The following is a 21,036-nucleotide window of genomic DNA, read 5'->3' on the forward strand; positions in this document are numbered from 1 at the left end:
TGAGACTTTTTGGTTTGTGGTTTTTTGTTCGGAGATGCATGACCCATAGCTTTTTCGTCCCTCGTCCATCACAATTTTGAAACAAACTTTGCCTAAAAAAATTGGAAACAAACTTCTTATTGTTTATTAACATTAACATAGTGTTTGGCAAATATACAGACACCAAATTCATCATTCGAAGTATGAACCCAAATAAAATTAGGAGATGTTTGTTCCAATAAAGACCCAACCAAATATATTATTTGTGCATGAAGGGTATAACTCACAATAATCATACATGCAAATAGTAAATCAATGTTTTTTTAGAAATCAATCAAATGCCAATAGTCTAAGACTAGTCTAAAGCTGCTCCTGGGGAAGTCACGCTGTGGGTTCTCCTTAAGCAAATTCAACTTCCCTGTTTCAAAGAAAAGAGTGCAGGCTAATTTATTTGCTATTGGCTTCTGTTTGGAGGTGTCAGCTCGTGTTGTTTTCTTTGCCAGCATACTGTCAAGACCCAAATTTTGTAATGTATTTTTATCTTTGAAAACTAAAAGTAGTAGTCAATGTTGATTCTGCAAGTGTGCAAAGGCATAATCAGTGACATTCAAAAAGATATACGTTGCATTTGACCTCTACAGTGCACTTGGTCTTCCAAGTTAGAGTTCTCTGCTTGCAGATTTCGTACCATGCCGAATGAAAGTATTAGAAGTTGATGCTAGATCATAATACAATTTTACAACCACAAAAATGATGTTTAAAGATAGTGCCAAAGCATAAAAATGAGTGTTTAAAAAGTGACGTGCTAGTGTAAGGTACCAGACAAGGTTACTCTAATGGCCTTGCTTTGTTTTGTGCCTGATTCACTCCTTCGCCCTGAAGCCCCTGATCACCCCCTCCCTGCCAGCCACTACGTTGTCTATTTTCTGAACAAAGTTGTATGACTGAGCTCCAAGAGGGAACACAACACAGGTTATGTTACAACATATATGTTCGGTGAAATAAGCTGATTTTAAAAAGTACCTTTTATACTAAATCAAGCATAGCTGTTTAAATATTGCAAATGTTTTCACATTACATGTGAAGGACTATCAATGTTTGATACCGAAGCAAATATATGTCTAAGGATCTATGAAAAAAATCCATGACAAAAACCACGTAAAGGTATAGTTATCAAATCTAGAATTCAAAAAGAAGTTTGAGAACATAGTTGCAGTGATATGACAGAAACTTGAAGACATAATGGAGGTTTATGAAAATTAGCATCTGTGTGCATAAAAGACAAACTAGTATGGAGTACACAGTGAAGTGGATAGTGAAGAACTTAAACCTGAGCTGAAAATATGGATGTATTTAGTCAACAAAGATTTTTCTTACTGCAATAAAATAGCTGACTTTACACTGAAGTGAAGATAGTCACATAAAAATCAAGAACATGGCAGAGAGAGAATGTTTAGACTTTCCTAGACTAAAAACGTTATTCACAATATAGTAGCTGACAAGAAACAAAATCAATAGAGCACATCTTGACTGCAAAGATAAGCACCTAATGTCTTCAGAATTTAATTTTTGGTTTAAAGAATTATGTATTTAAACTAATATCTTTGTACCAATAGGGGAGCCACATCAATACAGGGGAGGCATGAAGATGCATACAGGTGGAACACTAATATAAATATATCATATCAGACAATAGATAAATATCTAGAAGCCCCATTCGACAACAAGCACAATAAAGCTTCGTTTGCATCTAAATTCCAATCCTAATAGGGAGCTTGTTAACTAGATAAAACTCTATCTCTATATATTATCACAAATTGTCTACTGAAGGGAAGGGAGAGCGAGAATTCAAAAATGCAATGCAAGATTTGTCAATAAATTATTACAGGATGAAATCAAGCTCTATCTTGGTGCTGCATTTGGATCTGAACTCAAGCATGGGTAGCATTCTTGATCTCTTATTGTAAAGAGTCAACTAACGAGGATAGTTAACAAGGAAAAAAAGTGATCAATTATAAAGAGAATATTTCATTAATACCATCTTGTTGTCTATCAGAATGCATAACGACGTATATAACTCAGCAGTTAGAACTGACCAAAACAGATTGCAAAGATAACTTTTTAGTCTGCGTGGATACACAGAAGGCATAACAATGCTAGGCAAGATTAAGATGAAGGCATGATTTGCAAGTAAATAAGCTGCTAATCCGCCTCAGTGGGATAGGTTAGATAGTTGCAAGGAACAACAACTTTGAATTTGCAAGTAGAAGAACCTGCATAACTAGCAATTGTCAATATGTAACAAATTAGCAATTGTCAGCATAGAAATCTTTTCGACATCTTGCAGGGAACACATCCTGCACTCGATCATCAAATTGAATCAAGAAGGGGAAGGGTGAGGAGTAGGAGATGGTGCAAAAGCCGAGACGAGGAACGGGATCTGGCGGAGGGGCACCTGGATTTGCCAACAGTGTTGGAGGAGCACATGCAGGAGAGGCAGTGGCGGTGGGCTGACAGCGGCAACAACAACGCCCAAGCGAGTTTCCACTCGTTTTTTCCGGGAGCTCGCGACAGGAGCTGATGATGAGCCATGATGCGCTGCAAGCACACTAACTTATATGTGCCCTTTCTAAATCTGCAAAAGAAAAAAATTTCAGGCAATCAAATTCCATAGAGAACTACTCCTGTTGTCATAGATCAACCATTTATAATGCATATTAATCAAAAAACTATACTATTAGAGCTCGCAAAAGATCAAGATTGGGACACAATTTTTTATGCAGATTAATCAATATTCTGTCAAACTAATACATATCTATTTCTTGTCGAACTTGAAGAACATCATACACACTAGTACAGAGAAGCTCTACGCTGGCGGTGGAATTTAATTTTTACAGGCGGTTTCAATTAAAGAACGTCTATAAAAATAAATTGGCGGGCCCAACTCAAAAAACCGTCTGTGAAAATCAATTTTTACAGGCGGTTTTCCTAACAAAACTGTCTGTAGAAATCATGTATTTCTACAGACGGTTCTCTATAAAAATCATATTTCTACCGGTGGTTTCTTAAGAAATCCGCCTGTAGAAATAATTTGAAATTGAATTTTTTGAGTTTTTCAAATGACCTCGTTTGAAAAAATCATCAAAATAAAATTTGTAGATCTCGAAAAGTTATGAAACTTTGTAATTGATAATTTTTTATTTGAAATCATCTTGTCATCGAAAACTACGTTTGAATTTCTCAAATTTGAAATTCAAATTTTGTAAATGACCTCGGATGGAAAAACTACCAATATAAAAGTTGTAGATCTTGAAAAGTTATGAAACTTTGTAATTGACAACTTTTCCATTGAAATCCATTTAGGACCTCAAATAGTCAATATATGCTCAGTTTAGGATAATATGTCGGGAAGTAAACTCTAATAGACACAACCGAGTGATAGGTGGAGTGGTAGAGGAGGCTACGCGCAAGGACGATGTCTCAGGTTCGGCCGCGAAGCACAATTTTACGCGAAGCGCGCAATTAGCCAGTGGGCCTTCCCTGTAATTAAAATCTTTTTTTTTCTATTTTGAAAAGTCGATTCTGTATTTTCTATAAAAAGATTTCTACAGACGGGTGGCATAATTAAACCTTAGAAATCCATTTCTACAGGCAGTTCAATTATGTGAACCGCCTGTAGAATTTTATTTCCGCAGGCCAACAGCACAGACGGTTTGTCAATCCGCCTGTAGAAAGGGGTTGCGAACCGCGTGTATAGTACCTCTGTGTACTAGTGACAGATTCAAACTAATTAAACATATTTTCATAACAGAATGTTTTACTTTTGATGATTATGAATAATGATAGAAAGAATAAAGTTTATCCTGATTAAGCTTTTCCTCTGTCTATATGGTAGCGAAGATTTCATATTACCGGTAACACCATATGATGCAAAAACAGCCTCATGCGTAGGAATTTGGTACATGTATAAAGGCAATGAAAAATGCAACTTTGAAGCAGCCTTAACCTTTCTCTAAACAATAGAATAAAAATGGTTTTTCTTTGATAATTTGGTAAAAAGATGTTTACTTGGGATATTAGTTTTCAATTCAACAACTGATCTTAATGATAGACTAGTTTCAGATTGGATCCTAACATTTAATGCCTTCACACACTCCGAGTAGACATGAGTACACAAAAATAGCTCGAAACATAAGTGAATGTTGTACTCACATTTGTCACATTTGTTGAGTTGTAACGCACGAACTCCATGCGGTGCATGACTATCACTACCAGAGTCTAGCTCTTTGCCGAGTGTGTCAAATGGTTTACCAAATATTTTTTTGGCACTTGAAAAGAAGCTCTTTGCCGAGTGTCAAATGGTTTACCGAGTGTATTTTTGAGTCATTTGGAAAAAAGCTCTTTGCCGAGTGCCAAAAAAACACTCGGCAAAGAGGCTGCCGAATGTTTTTCTTGACACTTGGCAAAGAAGCCTCTTTGCCGAGTTTTTTTTGACACTTGACACTCAACAAAGACAAGAGTGTTAGAAAAAACACTCGCTAAAGAAAATTTCAACTCAAATTTTGAAGCCCAAACTAAATTCAAATAAAAAATTTTCAACTACAAAGTTATATAACTTCTCAAGATTTATAACATTTATTTTGTTCATTTCTTTATTTGACAAAGTAAAAATAAATTATTTTCACAAAATTTACATCTCTCTGTTATAGTTTACGAAACTATAAGAGAGATATATAAGTTTCGTGAAAAATGTTATAATCACCATGTCGTATGAACAACTGACCAAACAACCAAAATAAACTTTGTAGATTTTGAGAAATTATGAAAATTTATAGTTGACAACTTTTTCATTTGAGTTCCTTGTCATGTAAATTGTGTCTTTATTTTAAAATGTTAAAATTTATCTTTTTCAAATGACCTCAGATGGAAAAACTCCCTAAATAAACTTTCTAGATCTCAAAAAGTTATGAAACTTTGTAGTTGAAAACTTTTTGAATTTCTCAAAATTGAAATTTAAATTTTGTAAACGACCTCGGATGGAGAAACATCCTGAATAAAAATTGTAGATCTCAAAAAGTTATAAAACTTTATAGTTAACAACCATTTGATTTGAAATTGTTTAGGGCCTCATACAATCAATTTACATATGGTTTGGTATAATATACGAGGAACCGAAATGCAACGTAGATACAAGTGATAGTGTGATGCAGTGCTTAGAGAGAGATGCACGAAAGGGAAGTCTCGGGTTCGAATCCCACTAGGTGTGTAGTTTGCGCAAAAAATGTCGCGACTTGCATTAAGGCATTTATTTTTATGGATATGAATGCATTGTAAAAATGAATACTAAAGCAGTAAAAGCAAGTTTATGATCTAAATAATTATGAAAAGCCTATTTTTATGAAAAAATAATGCCTAAGCAACAAATGTACGACAATCTTCCGGTCCGAACGTTTGGACCGGAGACGCCGTCCGATGATTCCCGCGCAAGTGATAGGTTGACGTACGTTTTCTTTTTTATTTCTTTCTATTTTTGTTTTTTCTTTCCTTTTCTTTTCTTCTTCTTTTCTTTCTTTTTATGTTTCTTTTTCTTTTTCCCTCCCGATGGTTGCTGTTAGTTTTCTTCTCTTTTTTTGTTCATTTTTTCTTTTTTTTCTTGCTATATTTTATTTTCTTTAATTTCTTTTATTTTTTCTTTCTCTTTTTTCATTTTATATTCCGTTTGGTTCTTTTTTATCTTTTTTGTGCTTTATTTTTATTTTCCTTTTTTGTTTTATATTATTCTTTGTTTTGTATCTTTTTTCTTATTCTTATTATTTTCTTTGATGTTTACATGTTGATGTTCTATTTTTTTATTTTTTCTTTTGATTTTGTTTTTCATTTTATTTTTTTAATTATGTTTTCTTTTATTCGTGTTTTAATTTCTTAATCTTTCTTTGTTTCTTTTCTTTAATTTTTTTCCTTTTTCTTTCTTTTTTTCATTTTATATTCCATTTGATTCTTTTTCTATCTTTTTTGTGCTTTATTTTTATTTTCCTTTTTTGTTTTATATTATCCTTTGTTTTGTATATTTTATATTTTTTTCTTATTGTTATTATTTTCTTTGATGTTCACCTGCTGATGTTCTATTTTTTATTTTTTTTCTTTTGATTTTGTTTTTTCTTTAATTTGTTATTATGTTTTCTTTTATTCATGTTTTATTTCTTAATCTTTCTTTGTTATTAATCTTTTTTTGCATCATATGCGATGTTCTATAATACATTAAGTGTTTTATGGTTAATTTAGCGATGTTCACTTAGTATACATACAATGTTCTATAATGTATTGAGTGATGTTCTAATGTGAATTTAGTGATGTTCGCTTAGTACACATGTGATGTTCTATGATATATCTAGTGATGTTCACATAATATATATACAATGTTCCATAATGTATTTAATAGTGTTCTATAGTGTATTTAGTGATGTTCAGTTTAGTACACATGTGATGTTTTATAGTTTATTTTTAGGATGTTTTAAAACTATCCATATGATGTTCTTTTAAATTTTCTCTATTACGTGTTTTTTTCCTTATGCTTTGCTCTAGATTTTATTTTTTTTGTTTACATGATGTATTTATTTATTTATTTATTTTAAATATTATAATATCAGTTTCATGAATCTAAACTAGAATACTATTTTTTAAACTGAGAACATTTTTCTTACGAAGATGGAACATTTGTTTTTTGAACCTAGAACATTGTCTATTCTAAATAAAAATATTATATCTTTATAAGATAAATGTTTATTAATAAAATTTTATCTAAATATATCTATGTGAGATCTTGTTTTGAAGGATTTATTATAAGAAACACTATAGTGTAATCGGATTTTGATTTAGATATTTAGTTTAGGAGTTATGACTTTTTAAATTTTGTTGATAAAAGTGGAGAATATATGAATGAGGTGGGCCCTGTAGGATCTCTGATCACTTTATTCATGCGCGCGCCTATTTCATTTGGACGGGAATTAATTAGGCGAGAAACTATCGGACAGACAATTCGGTCCGCCCAATCGGACCCTAGCAGCCCCCACAAATGTACGCTTATTTATGGGCATTCTATACTAGTAAATGATCAGCACTATATAGCCTATATAAATGCGGGTGCACTGCATTCCTTGATCCCGAGTCACTAGCTAGCTTTATGAAAACAAGTTTGCTGAGGTACAGATGATTGTAGGATTGGGCTGCATCATGAAATTGGCTTACTCCCTCCGTCCACGAAAGAGTCAATTTTTAGAGTTGTCCTAAGTCAAACTTTTTAAACTTTGACCAAATTTCTAGAAAAAAATACTAAGATTTATAGTATCAAATTAGTATTATTAGATTCATCATAGAATATATTTTCATATAATGTGCATTTTATATTATAGATGTTGTTACTCTTTTCTATAAAGTTAGTCAAACTTTAAAAAGTTTGACTGGCACGGATCCTAGGAATTGATTCTTTCGTGGACGGAGGGAGTAGATTGCAGGCGGGGCGGGTTGTTAACATAGCCCGCCCGTTCGCCCCGCAAAATTTGGCTTCGCGGCTGTCGCGGACCAGCTGCAATTTTTTCGTGGCCTAGTGACTGCCAACCCGCCAAACCCTTTAGACGAACGAGCAACCTCACAAGAACCCGCAAGAGCCCGCAAGAGTGAAGAGTAAATATATATGTTATGTCTTTATTTAGTAATAATAACTTTTCTTACAGGATATATGTCCTTGTTTCTATACATGTATTTCTTGATGTTGTTATATTTGAGAATGTACAATATATAGATAGCCGGGATATGAAAATTAAAATGATCAGTGTAAAGTTGTATCATTTGTGCTCGTCGATTAACTAGATATAAATGTTTAGCTTATAGATTCTAATTTCTTACAATATGTACATGAAGAGAGACAATATTCACGTAGTCTCCACTATTGTATAGCGGGTCTCGCGGGTTTAGCAGCCTAGTATATTATGTCCGCGAAAAATTTACCCGCGAAGTTTATAGCTTAGCGGTTGGCCGCAAACCCGCAAACAAACCTTGCGGCAAGCGATGCGGGTTAGCGGACGGTCGCGAATAAGCCCGCCTACAACCTGTTGGCAAAACTCGTACCACCGAGAAAACATACCATTGTCACCAAAGTGGCAGCTGCCATGGTCACTGTGCAGGCTGCCAGGAGCTGAGATTGTGCTGACAATTTCACGCGAGGAGCCAGTGCGCTGCCTGCTCCAATCCGAGCTCCAATGCTACTAATTCAGAGCCGAGCTCATGAATCACCGAGATCCATATATATTCTGTATCTGCCATGAAGTATTTGATCCAGCAGGCCACCATAGCAAGCACGTGCTGGCTGCTGCTCAGTCCTGCCAGATCTGCCACCTGCCACTCAATACACAGATTAGTATCACGTTAATCTTTTTCTAGATTAATTAGTACTGAATCTGCCTAAGTTTCTAACACAAACAGCCGAGCTTGTATCAATAGATCCAGGATTCTTATCGTTTGAGCAAACAAATAAAGATGGACACATGGATGCATCGGATTAGCAATTAGTCATTAAAAGCCTAATACGATGAGGAGAATATTTAGAGGTGGTTCAATATGAGCAGATGATTGTCAAATATGAGACCAGGAGGGACAATAGGATATATATAGCAGAGTTCATAATGGTTTTGAAGCGCCTAGCATGTGCTAAACCAATTGCTCTGTGTTTTTTAATTTCTTTGATGTTCGTAAAAGGAACTATATTTCATAACGAAATGTTTTTATTTTGATGGTTATGAACAATGAGAACAATAATAGCACTTCTCCTGATTAAGCTGTTCCTGTCTATTTGGTAGTTTAGATTGCATGAGCAGTTCGCCATATGATGTTTAGTCATTTCCCAATAAATGTTTCTTCAACTTCATGAATGCAAAAACAGTCTCACACACGTTCTTAGGAATTTGGCACATGTATGACGTCAATGAAAATACAACTTTGAAGCAGACATAACTTTTCTGTAAACAATGGAATGAAATGGAAAACAAATGCTTACCAAGGATATTAGTTTTTTTCAACAACTGATCCTAATAAAATACTCCGATCCTAAAATTTACTGCCTTCACACATTTCAGTAGACAAAGAGTACACAAAAGTAGCTTGAAATATAAGTGAATTTACTGCATTAACACATTAATGTTGTACGCACATTTATTGAGTTGCAGAGTGCGTGAACTCCAAGAGTTGTAAAGCTCATGAATTCCAAGAGGTGCATGACTATGGCCTTGTTTAGTTCCGAAAAGTTTTCACTTTTTGGTACTGTAGCATTTTCGTTTGTTTGTGATAAATATTATCTAATTATGGACTAACTAGGATCAAAAGATTCGTCTCATGATTTACAGCTAAACTGTGTAATTAGTTTTTGTTTTCGTCTATATTTAATGTTTAATGCATGTGTCACAAGATTCGATGTGACGGGGAATTTTGAAAACTTTTTGGTTTTCAGGGTGAACTAAACAAGGCCTATATATATCAGGCTAATTGGTTCCTTTGTACACTGAAGTTCTTGATAGCATGATGCACTAAACGATCCAGATAACACCTGAAAACCCAAGCTATATATACCTTACAATGGACTGCTAAATGTTGTCTTCATCCAGAAAAACTTTTACAAACCTTGGTCGAGCAGTAGCCTTGGGAGGTATCAGGAAATTTGTATGGTTAGAAACTTGTCCCCCGCGTGACATGACTGTGGGCGGCAGTTAACATGTTCTTCACTATCTCTCCTTGTGCTGCTATCCACGATTAGCATGTCAAGTTTCTGAAGCCGGTCTGGTCCGAGTGGTCTGGGAATATGGAGCAGGGGCGGCTCAGAACATTGAGGATGTGTTTCTGGGCTGTGGCATCCGGTAAAACATGGCTGTGGGAGATTGGAAATCATGGATCCATCTGGAATCAAACGCTTTGCCTAGTGTCTACGGCACTTGGCAAAGCCTAACGGCGGGTTGGGTAGCATTTTCCTTAACAGTAGCTTTGCCGTGAGCCTAATTTTACCTAGTGCCGGACACTAGGCAAACGGCTGATTTGTCAAATGCCGGAAGATGTTTAGAGGCAACTCACCATTGGGATAATAACAAGTCCTGATTAAATGTACCCAGGGAACGTCCACCTTGTTATAGAATTTATGAAGGTGTTTGAGGAGCAAACTCACATTTTGAGTGTAGAGATTTATGGCACCAAGGCCACCACAGTCTTTTGGAACAGAGACCATCTTCCATGCAGTTTTACTAGGCTTTTTGCTGGTAAGATCAGAGCCTCTCCATAAACAATGTTTCCTAAATTTATCAATTTGCTTAACGACAGTTTTGGGGAGGAGGTAAGTGCACATAGTATAAGTGGGCAGAGCAGTAATGACAACATTTGTCATTTGAAGTCTACCAGCCCGACTCAAAAAGGATTAAATGCTTGTTAGTCTCCTTTCATATTTGTTGACAAGGGGTCAGAAATCAGCCACTGTGGGCTTAGTTGAACTTAAAGGAAGGCCTAAATATTTGAAAGGTAAAGTGCCTTTGGAGCAACCAAAAGTCTGAGCAAGAATGTCAAATCTGTCCTCACTTATATTGATGGGGGAGCCTGCAATTGTTAGTGAAGGTTTAGAGGAAGTAGATGCAGATGTTAATTAACTGCTTTGTGTCTAGAAGTTTGTGCTCGGTTAGGAAGGATTAACACTAGAGAGTACATGATGCAATGGAAAATTTGTGCCAGCGTGCCTGTCTTCAATTTTATTGTAAGAACATCATTATGTAAGCATTTGAGCAGTATACAGTCCAATTACATCACCTAAGTATTTATGCAGTATACACAGTTACACACTGAATACAGTATACGCCTATGCCGATCGTGCAATTGTTTGATTGGAATTTATGAAATAAATATAGTTATGCCTGCTGGGCTGCTTATATATGTTCCTGCAGATGGATATTTACTCTGGGAAATTCTCTGTCTACCTTGGCATGAGCTCTGTGATGGACGACTGAGGCGAACACAGCTCTTCCTTTTCCTTGATAAGCTCTACTGTCATCTCCGTGTAGCTCCTGCTCCTGTCGACATAAGCTGGCCTGTAGGGAGCTTCCACGGCAACGGTGTCGCTGCTGAGCATGACTACGATCGCCGACATCGATGGCCGGTCCGTAGGGCTCTGCTGGACACAAAGCAGCCCAATATTGATGCATTTGAGAACCTCGGCCATGGGGTAGTGCCTGCCCAGACTAGGGTCTGCTATCTGTGCGATTGTTCCCTCCACCCAGTGCTTCCACACCTGCAATTATATTCATGCCGCCAAGGCCTTCAGCGCTCATGAGAACATCACAGTTCCTTGCATCGCAGAGGAGCTCATAGTAGTATACTTACAAGACAGAAGAGGTTTGGAGAATGCTCAGAGTTCACTGCGTAGTTGTTTCTTCGGCCTGTCACTATCTCCAGGACTAGAACACCGAAGCTAAATATGTCTAGCTTGGCCGAGTACTGTCCACGCATGGCATATTCTGGGGACATGTAACCTCTGCAGTAAAGATTAGTGTTAAAACCAGAGCAGGGAACTCAGCACTGCTGTTTTTATATACAACAAGTATATATATGGCAGAACAGCATATATGCCCCAGAAGAGGAACTTACCGTGTTCCAATGATGCGGCTTGTGACATGTCTGGTTTGATCGTCCTCAAAAATCTTTGCCAGACCAAAATCTGAAATCTTGGGTCTCATGTCTGCATCGAGTAAAACATTACTCGCTTTTAAATCACGGTGGACTATCTTCAGCTGGGAATGCTCGTGCAGGTACTGCATGCCTCGGGCAATTCCATTTATTATTTTGAATCGCGCCCCCCAGTCAAGCTGCCTGCTTTTATCAGGATCTGATAACATCAAAGAAAGACAGCAAGTTTAGTTGAGATGAAACATTTTTGAGAAATTTAGCACTAAGCAAAATTCTTGAGGAAATTAGGAGAATTACCAAAGATAATGGTATCAAGGCTTTTGTTGGGCATGTAATCATACACAAGCAAATGCTCGCCTTCCTCCAAGCAAACACCCACGATCCTAACAAGATTCCTGTGCTGCAGCTTAGCTAGCAAAGCTAGCTCATTCGTCATCTGTCCTAGTCCTTGCGTTGTGGTCTCAGAGAGTCTCTTCACTGCTACTTCTTGGCCATCTGGCAGGGCACCCTGACCAAGAAGCGAAATTTCACTGATTGGAATTGGAATGAACAATTTCAAAAGGATGTAAGATTACCTTATAAACAACACCGAATCCTCCCTCACCAAGTTTGTTCTTTTCATCAAAGTTGCTTGTTGCTGACCGAAGTACGGACAGACTGATAAAGATGGACTCAAAACTTTCTATGTCTTCTACATTTACTGCATCCATTAGAGTCCAGTCAGGATTACAAAAATAAGATATTTATCGTACTGAAATTATTACATTATTAGCATGTCGACTTACTGAAGAGTGACGATTTTCTTGGTGACCTTATCTTCCTCCAATGGCAAAATATAATTAATGTGAGTGAACATAGTCCACCCAGTACTGCAAGTACTATTGCTAGAACTAGAGTCGTTGCTGTCTTTTTTCCTGGGACATCAGTTCAAAGGTACATTTTGAATGCAATATTTTCTCAAGCATTCATGGAAATTTAATTATAAAGAAAAACAATGCCATGATTCACTAGTGAAACAAGGACATTTTGTGGTGTGTGGGTCGTCATAACAGACAACACCATCAAGTAATAACCATCTGTATCTTGAAAAATAGTTTCCATTGTCAATTGGTAATAGAAGAACTTCTCTGATACACTTCCAACATTGGTTCTAGGTCAAGCCATGCATAATGAAACACCATTAAAAATTGATATAGCTGACCTTCAAAAATTCATTATATTTTCATAAGACCTTGGATATATAGACAATTTTAAAATGGAAATTGTAACTCTTAGGTTTAGTTGCAGCGAAATGAAGAAAAGAAGAATAAATCTACAAGGTTTGTCACACCCTGGAGACATCAGATTTGGTCTTTTTCCTCTCTTATATGGATGACCTGTTATAAGCATGAGTGTGAGAACTGGTCTGCTCTAAGCATGAGTGAGAACTTTTTTTTGTAATTATTAGTCATGTGGTCTAATTCCTCACTTATGAGCAAGGATGAAGGCAGATGTTTATTCAATTATATAAAAGCTATATGAAAATATTTGGTTCACATATCTGCAAACATTGTTACTATTATACAAAAAAAACCTAGGCATTTCAAAATGGCCTCCGAGGTGGTTGGGCCGGTTAGCCGCCTCGGTTATTCGTGGCCGGGCAGCTGGCCCAACAACCGCCTTAGTTAATCATTAATCGAGACGGATAATCTAATGCGCTCGCCTTGGTTAATGTTGATTAACCGAGGCGGTTGCCCAAACCCAACCGCCTTGATTAATCTATTTACCGATTTGGTCAACTTAAAACAACTATCTCGATTAATCAAACTTAACCGACGCGGTCGTTTAAACCAACTGCCTCGGTAAATTGATTATTAGAGGTGGGCATGCTATAAGGCCCCCCTCCTAAAATACTGGCCTAGCTTGGAGCCTAGGCAGCCCATCTCAGGCCAATATCACCCTGATTGTATATATACACAGATTTAGGCTTTCACTCTCCCATAGCTCCTCCTTCAAACTCACTCACCACCAGACACAAACACCCACCTCGGCCCTTCTCTCTCCCTCACTCGTCTCTCCCTCTCCCTCAACCCTCTCCCCAATGGCAACATAAGCGGCGGTTCCTCCCTCTCCTCGGCCTATAGCCACGCCGGGTGTCTCCTCCCTCTCCATCTCCCTCGCTCCCTCTAGGCGGCAGCATGGGGCCGCGGTGGTGCATGGGGTGGGTCCACGGGCGGCACACTACACACAATGATGATGGAGGTAGGTTAGCTCTCTTCATCTCCCTCACTCTTCCCTCTCTCTTCGTAGATCCGGATTGGAGCTAGCATGGAGGTGAGGAGGAGGTCAGCATGGAGGCGAGTCATGGTGGCGCCCTCTCCCACGTTCTCCCATATCCTGCCCCTCCTCTCGAATCCAATATTCTCCACGTGCGGCGGCGGCTTTTGCGAGTGGTGGTGCGACCCTGAGCAGTGGCATCTTCATGACAGATCTGGTCTAGGGCGCGGCGCAGCGACAGAGTCTCCTATATGGTGGCAGCATGGCATGGGGACGCTAGATCCAGTGGCAGCTTGACACGAGGACTTGGGGTCGTGCGAAGCACGCGAGCTCACCAGTGGGCTCTGAAATGGGCTCGCCGGTGGGCATTGATGTTTTTTTTGTTTTTAATCATTAACCGAGGCGGTTGTCTTAATACGGCCATCCCCATTAATCGATTAGCTGAGACACTTCGCCAACCGCCTCTGTTAAGGCCACGGGTAACCCTGACCTTTCCTTTGAGACGGTTGCGACAAATAATGTAACCGTGAGTAACCATGACCTTTCCACCACGGTAAAGATTGTTGTAGTAGTGTGTGTTGACCTTTGTTGCACCAAATAGAATAAAAGTCATACTAACATAAATAAGGTTGTACTAATAATACTAAAATTAAGAAAGTTTTACTTCATATCTATTTTATTTTCTCTTAAAGTATTGTTATTAACAAATCAAATGATCATACATGCAAATTACTCCCTCTGTTCCAAATTATAAGTCCATTTTACTATGTATATATCTAGATGTATTATTATATCTAGATGCATAGCAAAATAGGTGTAGCAAAAAAGTCAAAGCAACTTATAATTTGGAACAGAGGGAGTACAAAAACTTTAAAGATTGGTGCGATAAAAATAATGTAATATTTTTCCAAGGACTATTAACATTATTTTAAGAAATAATAATATTTATAATAGCATATATATATTATCTACTATATCTATATATATACCACTTAAAAAATAACAAACAGTATTGTCGGACGTCGCCCTGCCCCTGCCTAAAATCACGGCAAAAAAGAAAAAAATATTTCCAACATCTAAACATACACTACTACAGGAACTTTAATGGAGGCGGTCGTTTTTGGTTAATGGAGGTGGGCACAACCAACCGCCTTCATGAGCATGACATGGCAGTCATGTGACTTGTAGTTGGTCATTGTAAGGTCTTTAATCGAGACCAAGCTCTTGATGTTGGAAGAGAAACCTGTTGGTACCTTCACACCCCTAAGCCACAGACACATAGCCCTCCTCTCGTCTGTCGTAAGGTTGTAGCCCGCACCCGGGAGATCGACTTTCCCGTTCTGTGTGGATGGTTGTGGGTGATGGTCATCCCTGATGCCTAGGTTGACAAGATCCATCCATAACTTCAGACCATCCTTTGTCTTTTTCTTGATGTCTAGCAGGACGCCGATCGTTCTTTCAAAGACAGTTTTCTCTAGATGCATGCAATCGATGGCATGGGGTGTGTCAAGTGTTTTCCAGTACGACAAGTACTTGAAGAAAATCGGCTTCTTCTTGAAAGGAACGATGACAGATGGTTCCTCCTTGTTATCCCGCTTTCTCTTCCTTGTTGTCCCCTCTGTGTCTTTCTTCTTTTTTCCAAACTCAGCCTCATTCATATCTTTGACCATAGTGAAAACCCTTTTCCCATAACTGGTATGTTTGGGTTCATCAAGTTGAGGCTCTGGTTGATTATCAAAGTATTTAATCATTGTATCCCTTCGGCACCTATGCTTCTTTACAAGGAACCGTTTGTGACTTTTGTAGACAATCTTGTTGGATCCCTTTAGGTAAGTGTAGCAGGTACCGTCGATGCAAACTACGTAGCCGGTCTTCCCTTTGATCTGCCCTGACAGCGAAAATAGACCTGGGTAATCAGCGATGGTCACAAAGATTATGGCTTTTAGAGTGAACTTCTTCTGTACCGATGCATCCATCATCTCGACTCCTTCCCATAATTTCTTCATGTCATCCATGAGTGGCTCCAGGAACACATCTATGTCATTCCCGGGCTGCTTGGGTCTAGAAATAAGCATGGTCAGCAGAAGGTACCTACGTTTCTGACATATCGAAGGAGGCAGGTTGTAGATGGTGAGGATGACCGGCAATGTGTTGTGCGAGCTGCTAAAGTCACCGAATGGGTTCATTTCATCAGTACTCAGCGCGAACCTAACATTCCGTGCCTCTTGGCCAAACTCTGGGAACATGGCGTCAAAATCCTTCCACTGCTTGCCATCGGAAGGGTGCCGCAGCTTGCCATCGTCTTTTGTGCGATCACCAGATGCATGCCAACACATCAGCTTAGCATCCTCGGGGTTCCCAAATATAGCCCGTAGACAATCAATGACAGACGGGTACCACATCGAGAGTGCAGGGCTTTTCCTTTGCATATAACCCAATTCTTCCTCGTCCTGTTGTTGAGCCAGGATTTGGTCCTTCTTTGTCATCATCTTCTTCTTTTTCCCATGGCTCCTTCCTAAAACCCATCCATGCGACAACCGGTGTTTCTCTTATATCGACTCGCGTCGTAGTGTGGACAGCTCTCCAACTTCTCATACTGCAAGCCCAATATAGGATACAATGGTTAGGGGAGGTGTCAAACTTCCTAAGTTTCATCAGCATTGGTTGGATCAGCTTCTTCAATTCGCTCGATAGGTATTAGTTGGAACCTTGTTATCATCTGGGTATGTGTCAGCAAGGACACTCGTGAGGTCATTGAAGCCAGTGTCAGACCAGCCATGCCGAGCCTTCAACATGAGCATCTGTAGGTCAAAACGCAGCACTGTCCAATGCTTCGGACAACCCTTGTAGAGAGGGTCAATTGCAGCCTGCTTTATCTCTCTGAAATTCTCCAGCTACCTCGAGTTACCAAACAAAATGACATCTTCATCAAGGCGGTAAGCTATTTCTGCCATAAGCTCTACACTCTCAGGGTCCTTCATAGCAGCATCTTTATCACCATCTCCACCAACATCATCATTAGTACCCATATCTTGGAATAAGTCCTCAATCGTGTTGTCATTGCTTGCTGCTGGTGCGGCCGATGAGGAGGCATGTTGTCGTCCTACAAGCTCTACGGTTGACGATGTCAAGTTGCCTCTGGATCATGACCCACAGTCGCTTCTTTTTCTCCATGATAAGTCCAGACCGTGTAATCCTTAACAAAACCATACTTGATCAAGTGAAATTGCACCTCACTGCCTGCATGGGCTTTCATGTTATTACAATGAGAACACGAACATATGGTTGTTGTCCGATCTAAACTCTGGCGATGAGCTTTTGTGGTTGCAATAAACTTCCTCACATGAACCAAGTACTGCGGTTCCATTCGCTTCATTCGGTACATCTATTCAAACCTATCCATCCCGCAAACCTTATTGCCCAATAAAAAGAAGTATTACAGACACGATAATAGATCTAGAGTAAAAAACCACAATTTTCTCTCTCCTCCATGGATCTAAATCTAGAGAGGCCCAAAAGGTAAAGAAGTAGAGGAAATAAGATTTAAAAAGTGTGTTCTAACCTTCTAAGGTGTTCTCCTTAAACAAATCAAGAGCAAAACTTCTCCCCCTAATTTTGCTCAATTTTTAGGGTTCTCGATCTCAAAACCCTAAAAATTTGAGGAGTCGCGAGGAGGAAGAAAGGGTCACTGGCTATGTATTTATAGTTGTACGAACAATGGAGGTGGGCAATGCAACCGAGGCCGCCTCAGTCAATGACACATTAACGGAGGCGGTCTCCTTAAAGTGCCCGCCTCCAGTAAACAATTACTGGAGGCGGTCAGTTTAGGGCAACCGCCTCCGTTAATGAAAATTAATGAAGGCGGTTGTTTTACATTGCCCGACTCCATTAATCTTTAACTGAGGCGGGCCTGCTGCCGGCCGGCAGGTCATGGCCTTGGCAGAAATAATGGGGGCGGGCAGATTCTGCGCCCACATCCATTCTAAAAAGAGCTACGCCACGCAAAATCAATCCTGTAGTAGTGATATACGACCAAATAGGTAAGAAAACCACAGTATAGTTCCAATACTTATTCATACCAAAATAAATCTTGGATGCGACATGCAAACATGCACAAAAAAAACCTCCCCTAGAGTCTAGATCCAGTTCGTTAAAAAAAATGAAAATACTTTATATGAAAAAAAAATCCTCGAGCCCACAAACTCACGACAAAAAAAAATAACGCTAGCTCCCCTAAAGTCTGGATCTTAAAAAATTACTTTATACAAAAAAAAACCCTAGCTAGAGTCACCTCATGAAACATAAACATCAAGTTTATCATACTTATAAACATACTTTACACACCAAAACAGTAATGCGTGAGGACTCCCATGTGCGGCGTTAATGTAGCGGCCGTCTCGATCCACCACCTCCTCAGCTGTTTGGCCGTCACCACTGGTGTCCATGATGATGCAGACACGCCGGCGATCATCGACTCGGTGTGCTTCGCGATGCAGCCAACAAATCCAAAAACTTTCAACGTGAGCTTCGTCACTATCCTGAAGATGATCTACACCAGAACATGGCAACGTAGGGCTTCGGCACCACTAGCTCCGCCGAAGACAACAACAACATGTTTAGCCTCGCGAGCTACCTCTGGATCTGGCTCTTGCCCATGGACTGCTAGCTATGCTACGCCTAGTAAGCGTAGAGACACGTGAAGCTCTGCCACACTATCTGCCTACCGACGACGAGATATGCAACTTTGAAGAAGATGGATTTGGCCATTGGATGTTGGGGTCTTAACATCATTAGATTTGTCATGTTAATCTATCCTGATCTACACAATTTTGGTGATAACGATCATAAAATAGACTTTAACTTTGTCTAAACAACAATCCACGTGCATTGACGTAGTCAAGGCAAAAATATATTTATTATATATATATATATATATATATATATATATATATATATATACACGGTAACACTATTCTACACCCTAGAATATATATATATATACGGTAACGCTATTCTACACCCTAGGTGTAGAATATTATTCTACACCGCAAGTCAAAACTGAGCAGAAAAAATACTGAGCAATACTGAACAACGTTCAGTATCATCCAGTCGTACACCTAGGACCGCGAAATACTGAATAATACTGAAACACGGGTACTGAACAATACTGAGGCCTTGTTTAGTTCGCAAAAATTTTCAAGATTTCCCGTCACATCGAATCTTTGGTCGCATGCATGGAGCATTAAATAAAGATAAAAATAAAAACTAATGACACAGTTTATCTGAAATTTATGAGATAAATCTTTTGAGCCTAGTTACTCCGTGATTGGACAATGTTTGTCAAATAAAAATGAAAGTGCTACAGTAGCCAAAAAAACCAAAATTTTGCCAACTAAACAAGGCCTGAATTTTGTTCAGTATAACACTTTTGGTGTAGAATAGTATTCTACACCTAGAGTGTAAAATAGCACTTGTATATATATATATATATATATATATATATATATATATAGTGATTAAAAAAACACTGCCAAATTAAACGCTAAAGACCGTGCCAACATCAAGTGCCAAAAGAGGTATCACAAAATTATTAATAGCCTTTATATGGCCCATCAAGAGAGGCTCCCAAATTGTGCACATCTCCAGGGTGTAAAAAGGATAATACTCTTGAAAAAATGTTTAATTCATAAATAAAATAATTAAAAAAGTGGGTGCTGCATTTCTGAAACGAGAAGTGGTAAACTAGGTGCTGTAAACATCCAGCGACGACAACGAACCAACTCACTCACCTGCTGGAGGCTCACCAACTCGCAGCTGCACCATGATGTCGCCGTTGTAGAACTGATACGGGGCGAAACGGAAGCCGCAGCGCTCTCCAACAAGGCTCGCCCCCGTCGAGTTCCGAGCGTACACCTGACTGGGCATGTCCGCCATGGCCGCCGCCAGGCACCCACGGCACTGCGCCGGCGTCAGGTCCGGCGTGCACTGCGCCGTCGCGAAGATGTTGGAGAACTTCCCCTGGGAGTAGCCGCTGTCCACCTCCATCACCCCCGTGGCGAACCTCCGGCTCGAGTTGGCCGCCGCGTACTCCGCCGTCGCGTTGAGGAGCCGGGCCACGAGGCCGTTGAACGCGGCGGCGGCGGAGGAGGGGGTCACGGCGGGGAAGCTGCTGAACACGGCCTGCTGCACCGAGTTGTTTGTGGACGCCGCCAGGAAGTCGGCGCCGGAGTAGCGCATGTGGCAGGAGTCGTAGTCCATGCTCACGTCCATGTCGGAAGGGCAGAAGCCCTGGGCGTCACTGAAGCTCGACTGGAGGCACAGGAGACAGGAGTCGGCGGCCATGTCGCCGCGGCAGAGCCCGATGGCGTACACGGTCTGGTTGTCGCCGCCGCCGGTGCCGACCGTGGCGGTGGCGAAGAGCTCAGGGGAGGCGGAGGCGTTGGTGGGGAGACCGCCGACGACTCGACTGAGATTGATGTCGTATGCGCTACCGCTCGTGTAGGTGCCGCCGGTGCTGTTGCAGGCCGCGGTGACCGCATCGGCCGGCGGCGTGACCAGCGCGAAGATGAGCACGACGACGGTGAACAAACGGCGGCCGTGCATGGCGGCAGCAAGTCGATCGTGAACTGGAAGAGAGCTCGCCATGGCAGGGACGAAAATAATTGAATGCAAACATCTGCAAGGAGAGGATAGGTCCGGATTGGCGGCGGTCCAAGGGAAGAGCTGGTGGTGCAAATTTTTCCAAAGGAAGCGATCAGGCATTTTGTGTCGTGGGGGCCACTGCAAGGACACACCTTTGTCTTTATTGTTTCGTCAATATTAAGGCTGTTTAGTTTCCCACCTAAATTTTTTTCATCCATCTCATCGAATTTTTGCACACATGCATGAAACATTAAATGTACATAAAAAATAAACTAATTACACAGTTTGGTTGAAAATCGCAAGACGAATCTTTTAAGCCTAGTTACTCCATGATTAGCCAGTAACTTGCATGTGCTAATAATAGATTAATTATGCTTAATAGATTTGTCTTGCAGTTTCCTAATGAGCTATGTAATTTGTTTTTTTTATTAGTTTCTAAAAATCCCTCCCGAC

General features: G+C 39.7%; 1 protein-coding gene and 1 long non-coding RNA gene across 2 annotated transcripts; both read right to left on the minus strand.

Annotated features, from left to right (window-relative positions):
- Positions 298 to 2,771, minus strand: LOC110435702. Its single transcript, XR_002453544.1, has 2 exons — positions 2,435 to 2,771; positions 298 to 397 (listed from the first exon to the last, which is right to left on the minus strand). It is a non-coding gene; the product is annotated as an uncharacterized LOC110435702 (long non-coding RNA).
- On the minus strand, positions 10,713 to 20,698 carry LOC8074343 (cysteine-rich receptor-like protein kinase 6). Its single transcript, XM_002451011.2, has 7 exons — positions 19,731 to 20,698; positions 12,471 to 12,599; positions 12,261 to 12,385; positions 11,983 to 12,193; positions 11,647 to 11,884; positions 11,383 to 11,533; positions 10,713 to 11,290 (listed from the first exon to the last, which is right to left on the minus strand). Exons 1-7 carry the CDS (start codon positions 20,584 to 20,586, stop codon positions 10,976 to 10,978), a joined length of 2,025 nt encoding a protein of 674 aa, XP_002451056.2. The 5' UTR covers positions 20,587 to 20,698; the 3' UTR covers positions 10,713 to 10,975.

This window comes from Sorghum bicolor, chromosome 5, assembly GCF_000003195.3.
Source record: "Sorghum bicolor cultivar BTx623 chromosome 5, Sorghum_bicolor_NCBIv3, whole genome shotgun sequence".
Classification (NCBI taxonomy): domain Eukaryota; kingdom Viridiplantae; phylum Streptophyta; class Magnoliopsida; order Poales; family Poaceae; genus Sorghum; species Sorghum bicolor.